The sequence below is a fragment of the Stomoxys calcitrans genome, chromosome 1, assembly GCF_963082655.1.
Source record: "Stomoxys calcitrans chromosome 1, idStoCalc2.1, whole genome shotgun sequence".
NCBI classification, from domain to species: Eukaryota; Metazoa; Arthropoda; class Insecta; order Diptera; family Muscidae; genus Stomoxys; species Stomoxys calcitrans.
Window position 1 is genome coordinate 102,531,861 of NC_081552.1, and position 15,251 is coordinate 102,547,111.

Below are 15,251 nucleotides of genomic sequence, written 5' to 3' on the forward strand. Positions count from 1 at the left end.
ATATGGCAGCTATATAAGGTTATGGATCGATTTGAATCATTTTTGGCACAGTTGTGAGAAGTTGTTGTTGAAAGTCATAACGTAACGCGTCGCGCAAATTTCAGCCAAATCGGATAAGAATTGTGTCCTCTAGAGGCTCAAGAAATCAAGATCCAAGATCGGTTTATATGGCAGCTGTATCAAAACATAGCCCATTTACAATCCCAACCGACCTACATTAATAAGATACATTTGTGCTAAATTTTATGCGTCTAGCTTTACTCCTTCGAAAGTTGGCGTGCTTTCGACAGACAGATGGACGGACATGACTAGATCGACTTAAAATGTCATGACGATCAATAATATATATACTTTATGGGGTCTAAGACGAATATTTCGAGGAGTTACTAACAGAATGACGAAATTAGTATACCCCCATCCTATGATGGAGGGTATAAAAAACCCTTTTGTGGGGATTTCTACAACAGAGAGAAACAATGCTTTGTGAAAACTTTCCACAGTGTACGATCTTAATACCTACCTTAAAGCGGACGAAGATTTAGCCATCACAGAAATAGATTACAACAAGTAAAAGCGTCCTCAGTTCGGGCGGGCCGAATCTTATATACCCTCCACCATGGATCGCATTTGTCGAGTTCTTTTCCCGCACTCAGAAAAATGGGGCACATAAAATAAAGTAAAATACTTATTCCAAATAAGTTAGCGAATTTTAATCAAATTTGGTGAAATTTTGATTAAAACAAAAAAAAAAGCCAATTTTTAGTAGATTTTACTCATCTGTAATTAGTGGCAAATAGTTCAGTAGGGAAGTCATTTTACTTAACCAAATTTCTTCTCAACAAGTTAAATAATCCTATAGCAAACAACGTTATTATTTACCAAATATAAACATGTTGTTATGTTGAGTTGAACGCTTCTTACTAATCTATATTCTTCAATTTGAATAAATATTCGTTCAAAATATTTTACGAATTTCTCTAATTTCAGTATATGCGAATAATCTTAATTCAATTAGAAGTTTTAACTTAAAAGTTTGTTTAAAATGAACTTAGGTTGACAGATTTTGTAACAGAGATGATTAAATCCATTCTTCTCAGTAATACTAAACTTAGTTTTAATGCAATTATAAAGATGGTTCTTAAACACGTTGTTTGTCCTTCATACAATAATCACATGATTAACAAGTAAAAGCATGCTAAGTTCGGCCGGGCCGAATCTTATATACCCTTCACCATGGGTCCTATTTGTCGACTTCTTTTCCCGGCATCTCTTCTTAGGCAAAAAAGAAATAAAATACAAGATTTGCTCTGCTATTAGAGCGATATCAAGATATGGTCCGGCTTGAACCACAATTAAATTATATGTTGGAGACATGTGTAAAATGTCAGTCATTTCGAATAAAATTGCGCCCATTGGGGGCTTAAGAAGTAAAATAGAGAGATCGATTTATATGGGAGCTGTATCAGGCTATAGACCAATTCAGACCATAATAAACAAGCATGTTGATGGTCATGAGAGGATCCGTCGAACAAAATTTCAGGCAAATCGGATAATAAATGGACCTCTAGAGGCTCAAGAAGTCAAGACCCAAGATCGGTCTATATGGCAGCTATATCAAGTTAATGGCCGCTTTGAACATAATTTAGCACAGTTGTTGGAAGTCATAGCAAAACACGTCGTGCAAAATTTCATTCCAATCGGATAAGAATTGCGCCTTCTAGAGGCTCAAGAAGTCAAGACCCAAAATCGGTTTATATGACAGCTCCATCAGGCTATGGACCGATATGAACCATACTTGGCACAGTTATTGGATATCATAACAAAACACGTCGTGCAAAATTTCATTGCAATCGGATAAGAATTGCGCACTCTAGAGGCTCAAGAAGTTAAGACCCAAGATCGGTTTATATGGCAGCTATATCAGGTTATGGACCGATTTGAACCTTACTTGACACAGTTGTTGGATATCATGACAAAACACGTCGTGCAAAATTTCATTCCAATCGGATAAGAATTGCGCACTCTAGAGGCTCAAGAAGTCAAGACCCAAGATCGGTTTATATGGCAGCTATATCAAAACATGGACCGATATGGCCCATTTACAATACCAACCGACCTACATTAATAAGATACATTTGAGCTAAATTTTATGCGTCTAGCTTTACTTCTTCGAAAGTTGGCGTTCTTTCGATAGACAGACGGCGGACATGACAAGATCGACTTAAAATGTCATGACTATCAATAATATATATACATTATGGGGTCTCAGACGAATATTTCGAGTAATTACAAACAGAATGACGAAATTAGTATACCCCCTCTTATGGTGGAGGGTATAAAAACTTAGAATATCATAATACAAGAACATTTGATTTGTGACTTCGCTTTGTATAGGACAATGGCTCAAAACGCCATTAGAAACTTTAAAAGGTTTATTACTGACACAAATCCTAATTTAAAAAGGAAAATCCGTCTTTTACACTGTCCTCTATTTACATGTGCTGTGGTATTAAGCATCATGCGCCGCCAACAAAAAGGCGTCAGCAACACACACACACACAGGTCACAGCTAAAAACCATTCCCATGACGCGCATGTGCCGCCGACAAAAGGGCCGCCTTAAAATTATTTTTTTAAAGACAAAATTCTTATTAAAACAATTTTTAAGCGTATTTTTATTATTTCAGCGTATTATTCTCTTATGACAAAACTTCACCACTCGCCGGACTTCCTCGAAATTATTTTTTTCAGACAAAATTTTATTACATTTCTCCTAAAGACCAAATTTTTATAAAAATGCATGCATATTAATCACTTTTTTTAAAGACTAACTTTCAGTGAAAAACCTTACCTTACCCCGAAATTATTATTTACAATGTAAATTTAAAATTTGCATAAACATTTTAAAGTCTTTTTAATTTGCTTATCTCTCCCAGAAAACATTTTCATAAAATTTATTCTATGGCAAGTTTCAATGAATATTTTTAAATACAAAAATTTAACCCTTACGCCTGACCCTCGATTCCGTTGTCCGATTTTGATGAAATTTTATCTCTATATTTAAAAGAGAGGCGTGATTGACTGATCATCGTCCAGCCCAAACGGCTAAAGCTAGAGTCATGAAATATGGCACGAATGTGGGTCTTGGGTCGTAGGACCCCGATAAGACAGGGTTTTTGATGTTCGTACGTTTAGGTACTAAAAATTACGAAATGGTGACTTTTTACCCAGCGCGAACGTGTGGGGCTAGAATTATAATTTTGAGCTCAAATTAAAGAGCGTCTCAAAAAATAAGATTTGGTGACAAAAATTTCCCATAATAGTACTGGAACTTGGATAATGGATGTTTAGTACGCAATTGATACTTTTTGGTACCTTTTTTGTCAATTGAGCAACAGCATTGAGTTTTTGAATTTTGGTACACTATGGCAACCTTAATTGGTATGCCGAAAGAGCTTTTGGTCATTTAGAAACAAAAAGTACCAAAAATTATACGAAAAACTTTGCATAGGGCGAACAGGAACTAGAACTTCGAAATTTGGTTTAAATGATTGTTGTTGCGAAATAAAGGGGGTAGATAGAAAAAGTTGTAATGAAAACGAAAGAAGTAATTGATACCATTTCATACCTTAACGTTTTAATACCAAAATGTACGAAATAGGTTATTTACTTTTACAGTGAACGGAAAAGTGTAAAATTAAAAAGTTGGTAGAAATGATCGATGTCTTGAAAAATATACGATAAGTTGTACCAAAGATGAAATGTTGAAATCGTACAAGGAGTGGAATAAAAAGTACTTAAGTGCTGCAATTGATACTATTTAGTACTTTCTTTATAGATTGAGCTACAACTCTGAAATTTGGAATACAGTTACATCCGAGCGACTAGAAGACTTTTTAGATATTAGTTCATTTTGATACTAAACTTTATTCAAAGACTGAGCTACATCTGTGACATAAGAGATACAGGTACATCTTGGCAGTATGTAACGGATGACTAGAAGATTGTTTTGAATTTTAAATATTTAGGTACTAAAACGTACAAAATGGTACCTTATTTACGGATTGGGCTAAAGATCTCAAAATTGCGATATAGTTACACCTACACATTACACATTAATTTATTTTTTTACAGAAACCATCAAATGAAAACAAATTCCAGAAATTTCACTGCTAAGAATCTTAAGAAATCTTTTTGTTTGATTTTTGGGATATACAAAATTTGCTAACTTTTGACAAGCCAATTCTCCCCTAAAACATGACCGAAAAATTGTTGTAGTTGGTTTCAGTTGTCTACTTTACACCAATCTACGAAACGCCAGTATTTTTCGTCGTTATTGCGAACCTGAGCACACGGAGAATCAGCAAGAGCTCATTCGAGCCAGTCAAAGCCATTAATATATACTGTGTTGGCAATCAGTATAAAATTCAGCTCCGACTTTTTGACAAGTGTCCCCGCCGACGTATCAGTTCCTGCACCGAATAGCTACCACAATTTTGAAAAAAAAAAAATGGAAGTATCTTTACCAATTTCACAGTAATAAGAATTTTGGCATTTTTCTATTTTGAAAGAATGTAATCCTGGCTACGTTCTTGATGGGACCTGTATCCAAATAAGAATCGATGTGGCCCATTTGCAATCCCTAACGACCTACATCAATATGTAGTTTCTGTGCAAAATTTCAAGCGACTTGCTTTACTCCTTCGAAACTTAGCGTGCTTTCGACAGACAGACGGACGGACATGACAAGATCGACTTAAAATGCCATGACGACCAGTATATATTGTTTATGGGGTATTAGATGAATATTTCGAGGAGTTACAAACAGAATGACGAAATAAATATTCCCTCATCCTATGGTGGAGGGTATAAAAATGGATATCATCCTTAAATGCATTTGTTCTTGTTTAGAGTGGCTACGTTAATTCGGGCCGAACCGTATATACCCTCCATCATGGATCGCATTTGTCAAGTTCTTTGACTGGTATGTGTTTAAAACAGCGAATACTCTCTTAATGTATTTTTTTTAAATATCTCAATGTTTAAAAATAATTTTTGGGACTAAATTTTTTGTGTTTTGCAAGAATAAACATAAAATAAGAAAACTAAAATACGTTCTAGACCTTCCAAACGTTTTATCAATAACAAGTAAAAGCGTGCTAAGTTCGGCCGGGCCGAATCTTATATACCCTCCACCATGGATCGCATTTGTCGAGTTCTTTTCCCGGCATCTCTACTTAGGCAAAAAAAAGTATATAAGAAAAGATTTGCTCTGCTATTAGAGCGATATAAAGATATGGTCCAGTTTGGACCACAATTAAATTATATTTTGGAGACGTGTGTAAAATGTCAGCCAATTCGAATAAGAATTGCGCCCTTTGGGGGCTCAAGAACTAAAATAGAGAGATCGATTTATATGGGAGCTGTATCGGGCTATAGACCGATTCAGACCATAATAAACACGTATGTTGATGGTCATGAGAGAATCCGTCGTACAAAATTTCAGGCAAATCGGATAATAATTGCGACCTCTACAGGCTCAAGAAGTCAAGATCCCAGATCGGTTTATATGGCAGCTATATCAGGTTATGAACCGATTTGAACCATTCTTGGCACAGTTGTTGGATATCATAACAAAACACGTCGTGCGAAACTTCATTTCAATCGGATAAGAATTGCGCACTCTAGAGGCTCCAGAAGTTAAGACCCACGATCGGTTTATATGGCAGCTATATCAGGTTATGAACCGATTTGAACCATTCTTGGCACAGTTGTTGGATATCATAACAAAACACATCGTGCGAAATTTCATTCCAATCGGATAAGAATTGCGCACTCTAGAGGCTCCAGAAGTCAAGACCCAAGATCGGTTTATATGGCAGCTATATCAGGTTATGGACCGATTTGAACCATACTTGTCACAGTTGCTGGATATCATAACGAAACACGTCGTGCAAAATTCATTCAAATCGGATAAGACTTGCGCCCTCTAGAGGCTCAAGAAGTCAAGAGCCAAGATCGGTTTATATGACAGCTATATCAAAACATGGACCGATATGGCCCATTTACAATACCAACCGACCTACACTTATAAGAAGTATTTGTGCAAAATTTCAAGCGGCTAGCTTTACTCCTTCGGAAGTTAGCGTGCTTTCGACAGACAGACGGACGGACGGACATGGCTAGATCGACATAAAATGTCACGACGATCAAGAATATATATACTTTATGGGGTCTCAGACGAATATTTCGAGTAGTTACAAACAGAATGACGAAATTAGTATACCCCCCATCTTATGGTGGAGGGTATAAAAATCATTGCTTTAAAATAAATACCGAAAACGATGTGTATACCCCTGCGCGTGTTGTGAACCGGGCCATACTTGGTTCAGAAGTTGCAGACCATAGTAGGTACAATTGTGCAAAGCTTCAGCCAAATCGGATAAGAATTGCGCCCTATTGGGGCTGGTGAAGTAAAATCGGGAAATAGGTTTATGTGGGATCTATATCAGCTTACAGAGCGACTTAGACCATATATGGCATGCATGTTAAAGGTCGTAACCCCTCTAAGGGCTCAAGAAATGCAATCGGTAGGTCGGTTTATATAGGAGCTACATTAGGTTTTGGACCGATTGGGACCATACTTGGCACATCTGTTGAATGTCATAGAAAACATTGTAAAGGGTGATTTTTTAGCTATTATCTTTTTGGCAACACTGGTTTAAATAGCTCACGCACATTTCGTGTTTTGTTTCACTGTCAAACATCTTTAGTTTTGTCTATAATTTAACCGTGAATCGTCTTACAGACGAACAACACTTGCAAATTATTAAATGTTATTATCAAAATGCGTGCTCATCGCGCTCTTCTTCCATTTTATGGTCAGTTTCATCGAACCACTCGAATTTCCCACCAAATTTACATTGTTGGACATTAAACCACCAACACGCTAATGTAGAGTGCGAACTGAAGAAAACATCGTAGCTGTAGCGGCTAGTGTTAATGATGACCATCAAATATCGATTTGTCGCCGTTCGCAAAATCTATAACTCGTGGAGCAGGATTTAGGTGTGAAGCCTTCAAAATACAGCTGGTGCAAGAATTGAAGCGGAACGACCTACCGCAACGTATAATTTTTGGTGAAGTGGAGATCAGCCAGGAGCATTGCAAGAACTACCAATGCATCCAGAAAAATTGACACAGTTTGGTGTAATTTATGGGCTGGTGCCATCATTGGGCCGTACTTCTTCAAAGAAGATGCGAGTCGTAACGTAACGGAGAAAGGTTAGCGCTACCATGAGATGATATCAAACTTTTTTTGCCCAAAATGCAAGTGCTTGACTTGCATTTCATGTCGTTTCAACAAGACGGTGCCACATGCCACACAGCACGCGTGACAATGGACTTATTGAGAGGCGAGTTCGGTGAACATTTTCTTTCATGTTCGGGGCCCGCCCATTGGCCGCCTAGATCGTACAATTTAGACTATTTTGTGAGGCTATGTTAAAGCTCATGTTTACACAGACAAACCCGCTTCAATTGACGCATTGAAAGACAACATTTAAGCATTAATTCGTAAGATACCGGCCGAAATGTTGGAAAGAGTATGCCGAAATTGGACTAAGCGGATGGACCGTTTGAGGCGCAGTCACGGTCAACATTATGAATGAAATAATCTTCAAACATTAAATAATATGGAACCTACTATCGACTCAAATAAAAATTTAATGCATTTTTCTGAATTTTATGTGTTTTTTAGCTTTCCTATAGCACCAATCACAATCATCCAAATCACCCTTTAGTACAAAATTTCAGATGTATCGAATAAGAATTGCGCTCCCTAGAGGCTCAAGAAGTATAATTGGGAGATCGGTTCATATGCGAACTATATTAAAACATAGACCGATATGGCCCATTTACAATCCCAACCGACCTACATCAATATGAAGTATTGAAGTACAAGCGGAATGACGGATTTAGTATACCCCCATCCTATGATGGAGGGTGTAAAAAGCAAAACAAAAATATTAAAATCGACTTTAATAAAATCTAAAATCCAATAACTGTTACCATAAAAAGACATTCATCTTGAATGGGTTTCTGAAGATACAAAAATATGAATACAATTTCTACTTATTGTTCCATAATAAACAGAAAATTAAGCAAGTATATGTGGAAACTAAAAAGGAAGAACGCGTTAAGGTTGGCCGATTCAAACTTTGTATACTCCACACAAGGGATATATGCCCTACCGACTCCAGGCAGTTAAAAATACATTATTATACCCGCCACCGTAGGATAGGGGATATATTCATTTTGTCATTCCGTTTGCAATACATCAAAATATCAATTTCCGACCTTACAAGGTAAATATATTTCGGATCGTTGTGAAATTCTAAGGCGATTTAACGATGTCCGTCTGTTGTAATCACTCTACAGCCTTCAACAATTGAGATATTGAGCTGAAATTTGACACAGATACGTCTCTTTGATGCACGCTGGTTAAGTTCTTGAACGGGCCAAATGGGACCATATTTGGATATAGCTGCTACATAAACTGATCTGCCGATAATTGGATTATTTGTCATCCGATTTCGCTGAAATTTGAAACAGTGAGTAGCTTCCCGATATCTGACCAAACTATGGCCCAGATCGGACTATATTTGGATATAGCTGCCATATATACCGATCTGCCGATTAAGGGCCTTTGGCCCAGAAAAGCTTTATTTATTACCAGATTTCGCTGAAATTTGAAACAGTGGGTTAATTTAAGCCTCCCGATCTCCCGATAAAGGGAGAAAGCTTTATTTTTTATCCGATTTCCCTGAAATTTGAAACTGTGGGTAGTTTTAGGTCTCCTGATATCCGCCCCCAATATGGTTCTGATCGGACTGTATTTAGATATAGCTGTCATATAGACCGATATGTCGATTAAGGGTCTGAAGCTCAAAAAAGCTTTATTTATTACTCGATTTTGTTGAAATTTGAGATAAAAAATTCAACAGTGACTTATATTTAGTAGACCACTCAATGTCTATGCCGAATTTGGGTGTATAAGTTATCCAATTTTCACCAGATTGCGACGAAATGGCGTTTACATATACACCCGAGGTGGTGGTGGGTATCCAAAGTTCGGCCCGGCCGATCTTAATGCCTTTTAATTTGTTATACCCTCCACCATAAGATGGGGGTATACTAATTTCGTCATTCTGTTTGTAACTACTCGAAATATTCGTCTGAGACCCCATAAAGTATATATATTCTTGATCGTCGCGACATTTTATGTCGATCTAGCCACGTCCGTCCGTCCGTCTGTCTGTCGAAAGCACGCTAACTTCCGAAGGAGTAAAGCTAGCCGCTTGAAATTTTGCAGAAATACTTCTTATTAGTGTAGGTCGGTTGGTATTGTAAATGGGCCATATCGGTCCATGTTTTGATATAGCTGCCATATAAACCGATCTTGGGTCTTGACTTCTTGAGCCTCTAGAGTGCGCAATTCTTATCCGATTGGAATGAAATTTTGCGCCACGTGTTTTGTTATGATATCCAACAACTGTGCCAAGTACAGTTCAAATCGGTCCATAACCTGATATGGCTGCCATATAAACCGATCTTGGGTCTTGACTTCTTGAGCCTCTAGAGTGCGCAATTCTTATCCGATTGGAATGAAATTTTGCACGACTTGTTTTGTTATGATATCCAATAAATGTGTCAAGTATGGTTCTAATCGGTCCATAACCTGATATAGCTGCCAAATAAACCGATCTGGGATCTTGACTTCTTGAGCCTGTAGAGGTCGCAATTATTATCCGATTTGCCTGAAATTATGTACTACGGATCCACTCATGACCATCAACATACGTGTTTATAATGATCTGAATCGGTCTATAGCCCGATACAGCTCCCATATAAATCGATCTCTCTATTTTAGTTCTTGAGCCCCCAAAGGGCGCAATTCTTATTCGAATTGGCTGACATTTTACACAGGTCTCCAACATTTAATAATATAATAATAGCAGAGCAAATCTTTTCTTATATCCTTTTTTGCCTAAGAAGAGATGCCGGGAGAAGAACTCGGCAATTGCGATCCATGGTGGAGGGTATATAAGATTCGGCTCGGCCGAACTTAGCACGCGTTTACTTGTTTTCACTGATATGAGACCACAAAATATTTTCTTCCTCATTCTTATTCGATTTAGCAATGTCCGTCCGATAGACAGACGGATGGACACAGGCGGGCCGTGGTGTTCTGACATCATCGAATACTAGCTTCATTTTGTTTAGAATTCATCTAAAAGTTGATATGAGACCCTAGAAAGCATACATATAATTGATGGTTGAAACTTGAACGAAAACTTCTAACTGGAGAAAGTATATTGGACCTGTTGCAAAATCTAAATCATAATTCCAATAAAACAAATCTATTAAATTTCTCAAAGAAAAGTAAACTTTATAATTCTACTAGCTGACCCGGGCACACTCCGCTGCGCCTTCTTTTACTTTATATGGAACAAGAGTTTCCTTGGAATATTTATTTTCGAGAATTAAAGATCTTCAACACATCGAAATATCCATTTCCGACCCTATAAAGTATATATATTCTTGATAAGCGTAAAAATCTAAGACGATCTAGACATGTCCGTGCGTCTATCTGTTGAAATCACGCAACAGTCTTCAAAAATAGCGATATTGAGGTGAAACTTTGCACAGATTCTTTTTTTGTCCATAAGCAGGTTCGAAGTTCGAAGATGGGCTATATATAGACCGATCCGCCGATTTAGGGTCTGAAATTTGGAACTGTGAGTTGTGTTAGGCCCTTCGACATCCTCTGTCAATTTGGACCAGATCGGTCCAGATTTGGATATAGCTGCCATATAGACCGATCCTCCGATTTAGGGTCTTAGGCCCATAAAAGCCACATTTATTATCCGGTTTTGCTGAAATTTGTCACAGTGAGTTGCGTTAGGCCCTTCGACATCCTTCGTCAATTTGGCTCAGATCGGTCCAGATTTGGATATTGCTGCAATATAGACCGATCCACCTTTAGGCCCATAAAAGGTGCATTTATTGTCCAATGTCGCCGAAATTTGGAACTGTGAGTTAGATTAAGCCGCTTGACATACCTCTGCATTATGGCGCAGATCGGTCCAGATTTGGATATAGCTGCCATATAGACCGATCTCTCGGTTTTAGGTTTTGGGGCCATAAAAGGAACATTTATTGTCCGATGCCGAAATTTGGGACAGAGAGTTAAGCAAAGCCTCTCACATATTTCTGCAATTTGGTCTAGATCGATCAAGATTTGCATATATCTGCCATATAGACCGATATCTCGATTTAAAGTCTTGGTCCCAAAAAAAGCGCATTTATATTGCCCGATTTAACTGAAATTTGACACAGTGACTTATGTTAGGCTCTTCGACATCCATGTTGTATATGGTTCAGATCGGTTAATTTTTAGATATAGTTACTAAAAATACCAATATTTTTTTTACACAATTGAACAATGACTTGTACTTATTAGTATTTGGTCCAAATCGGATCATATTTCGATATTAATGAAAGGTGTTTACATATATACCTGAGGTGGTGGGTATCCAAAGTTCGGCCCGGCCGAACTTAACAACTTTTTACTTGTTTTTTAATCAAATCAAATTGCCATATTATACGATTCTCAGTAGTAGAGAACTAATTTGCCGGTCTTTATATTAGTTGCGGTGGCGACAGTTCTTAGTAATTTAACCATGTAAAACTTTTGAATATGAAAGTGTTGCCCAGCTGAACGTTTTTTGGACTTGTCTAGGAAAAGAAGGCTCCTTGTCGATGAGCTAAATATGGCGGCCAGCTTGACTTAAAGTTTGCAACTGCTCCTATCACACTGAACGGCATAACTTTGGGGGTACGGCGGCAGTATCCTCTTCGGTCCAGATTTGGATATATCATATATATAATTGATTATAATTGATCAACTGTTTCGAGGTGAGGTGGTCCGCTAGATATATGAGCAGAATAAAGATATCATATTCGCAGTCCACAACCTTATACTTTGATTTTAACCCCATATTGTCATAATTGGTGCATACAGCCGTTTCGTGGGGGACGCCACACTCCATCTGCCACTTGAGCACAAATTTGAATGATGCACTCCACTTAAAAATATTTATATCTCTTGATCCCCCATTGTTTAAATGGGGAGGTAAAGCACCACCTTGATTCTTGGACACCAAGTTTAATGTCATATTCGTATTCTGCTACCAAATGCTTTTAATTTGAGGCTCATCTATCTAGGATCGAATTATATTCCCATTTACCTGAATTCCTTTTATTTGAGTCCCATATTGATATTTACGTCCAATATGTTTGTTTGTGGAAGTTTTTGGGGTTGGACGACCCCTCGCATACTTTATCCCAATTTTTAATACCATATTCGTATTCTACTCCCCAATACCTTACATTTGATACCCATATTGTCCCTATTGGTCCACTTTTGATTTTAGGTGGTGTTTTTGCGGAAACGGGGGAGGGTCCGCCCCCTCCAATATCAACAAACTAAAAAGCCTTTTCAACCTTCCTGATCATTTTCGTAATTTCCTCCCAAATACCTTTCATTCTAGTCCCATATTGTCATTATCGCCCAATAAATCTACTTTAGGGGGTTTGTGTTTGGGGCGGCCCCCAGTTACTTGGATCCAATTTTTAATATAAAATTCGTAGTCTACTCTTGAATACCTTTCATTTGATTTCCATATTGTCCCGATCGGTTCACTTTTATTTTGGGGTCGTACTTTTAGGGTAAGGGGGAGGGTCCGCCCCCCTACTGATATCAATAAATTATATAGCCTATTGCTCCTTCCGGACCACTCCCCACAATCTGTGAAAATTTGAAAGAAATCGGCTCAGCCGTTTTTGAGTCTATACGGAATAAACAAATTTACAAACTGACAAACAAACACACATACAAACAAACAAACACACATACAAACAAACAAACACAAATTAATTTTTATTTATATAGACTAGCTGACCAGGGCCCGCTCCGCTGCGCCGTTTTTTACTTTATATGGAACAAAAGTTTCCTTGGAATATTTATTTTCGACAATTAAAGATCTTTATACCCCCAGAAAATTGGTCCCGAGATTGGGTGTCAATTCTTGCTCTACCCAATACCTTTCATTTAAGCTCCACATTCACATTGTCGGTAAATATGCCCGATTTAGGGGTGTTTTGGGGATTAAGATTAAGGTGGTCCCCCAAACACTAAGCCCTGAAAAAAAATTAGCATCGTGCTCTGTTCTCATATAACTATATATCATTTATTTGAACCCCATATTGCCATTGCCCTCAAAATTGGATATCAAATTTGTTTCTTAATCTCATTCAAACTCCTTATTGCAAAAGTCAGCAAATATGTCCGGTTTGGGGTATTGGCCCTAAAAGCTATGAATATTTAGTTCCACTCTCTTTATGACCCAAATTGTCTTGGTGAGCAAATACGTCCTATTTGGGGGTTGTTATAGTCGTGGGACGTCAGCTAGACAGTTGGCCCCTAATGTTGATATCAGATACGTGGTCTACTCCATTAATTTGAGCCCCATATTTCCATAGTCGTCAAACATGACCGGCTTGGGGGGTGTTTTATTTTGGGGCGGCCACTGTGAGTTGGGCTTGAAAATAAATATCGTACGTATTCCACTTTAAAAACCCTCTTATTTTAACCTCATATTGCAATAGTCAGAAAATACTTACTAATCGGGTGGCATTGTGTGGGTGGGGTGGCCCCGGAGACATTTTTCCCGAATATTGATATTAAATTCGTGCTTTACTCCCAAAGACCTTTCATTTGAGCCCCACATTGCTATGGTCGTAAATTTGTCACCTTTTGGGGATGTTTTTGGTGAGAGGCGGCCCCCAAACACTTGGTCCCATATTTGGATATCAGATTCGTATTTTACATTCAAATACCTTGTATTTAAGCCTCATATTTCCATGGTCAGCACATAAGTCCTGCTTGGAGGCTGTTTTGAGAAAGGGGTGGACCCCCAGAAACGTGGTCCCACATATGGATACAGATTCGTATTCTACTCGCAAATACCTTTCATTTGAATCCCATATTGCCATGGCCGGTAAATATGTCCGATTTCGGGGTGTTTTAGGGCTTGGGGTGGTCCCCCGAGCACCTGGTCCAACAATTGGATATCAGATACGATTTCTTATCCTAAATTCCTTTTATTTGAGTCCCATATTATCGTGATTGGTCTAAATATTTGTTTTGTAGGTTTTATGGTGGGGCAGCCCCCCTTGGTACCCCATCCGAAATTTGGATACCAAATTTTATTTTTAGGGTACTGTATGAGAGCGCTTAAACGCACCAACCATCTCCGAGATCTGGCGTTTCTGAAAATTAGGTTAAGGGGGAGGGTCCGCCCCTCTTCACATATCAAAAAATGTAGTACCCTATTTTCACCACGGGGTCATTATGCACCATCTGTGAAAATTTCAAGAAAATCGGTTCAGCCGTTTCTGAGTTTATAAGGAACACACAAACATACAAACAAAACTACAAACCTACAAACAAACATAATTCGATTTTTATATAGTTTTATATATAAGATGTATTCAATGAAATTTTTTCTAAAGACAAAATTTCAATGAAATTTTTTCTAAAAACAAAATTTTAATCAAATTTTTTCTAAAGACAAATTTTTGACTTAACAAATTTCAATGAAATTTTTTCTAAAGACAAAATTTCAATGAAAGTTTTTTTAAAGACGAAATTTCAATAAAATTTTTTCTAAAGACCAATTTTTTACTTAACTTTTTCAAACTTCTATCAATTTTTTTGCTCTCTGCCAACAAAAAGCTATATTGTAGAACCTTCCTGATAGTTTTATTTTCGATAATGTCACAAACTACCTTCCTTCTTACCTACGTATGTATGTCAATCCATATTTTTTGGTAAATTAAATTTCATTGATATCTCACATACCGCCATTATAAAATCAATGCTTTCTTGTTGTATGTGAAAACAAACAAACGAATGAAAATTTAAAACACTCAACTTGTAACGGTATTACCAATAATTATAATTTTTGTATTTGGCAACAATGATTGTGTGGCATGGCCCGCTGTAAACTTACACTTATCGACTTTTGGACTCCAACATCGATTTCATTGCAGGCTATCGATTGGTCGAAAGCCGATTTATAGATTCGAACCAAAACATGGTAAGTGAAGAACATAAACAAAGAAAAA

General features: G+C 37.5%; 1 protein-coding gene across 1 annotated transcript in view; it reads left to right on the top strand.

Annotated features, from left to right (window-relative positions):
* Positions 1 to 14,991: 14,991 nt before the first annotated feature.
* Positions 14,992 to 15,251, top strand: part of LOC106095168 (COMM domain-containing protein 4) — a 69,767-nt gene continuing 69,507 nt past the window's right edge. The window contains exon 1 of the mRNA XM_059360586.1: positions 14,992 to 15,223. Coding sequence (XP_059216569.1) covers positions 15,221 to 15,223 — 3 coding nt within the window. The 5' untranslated portion in view covers positions 14,992 to 15,220. The remainder of the gene's footprint in view (positions 15,224 to 15,251) is intronic.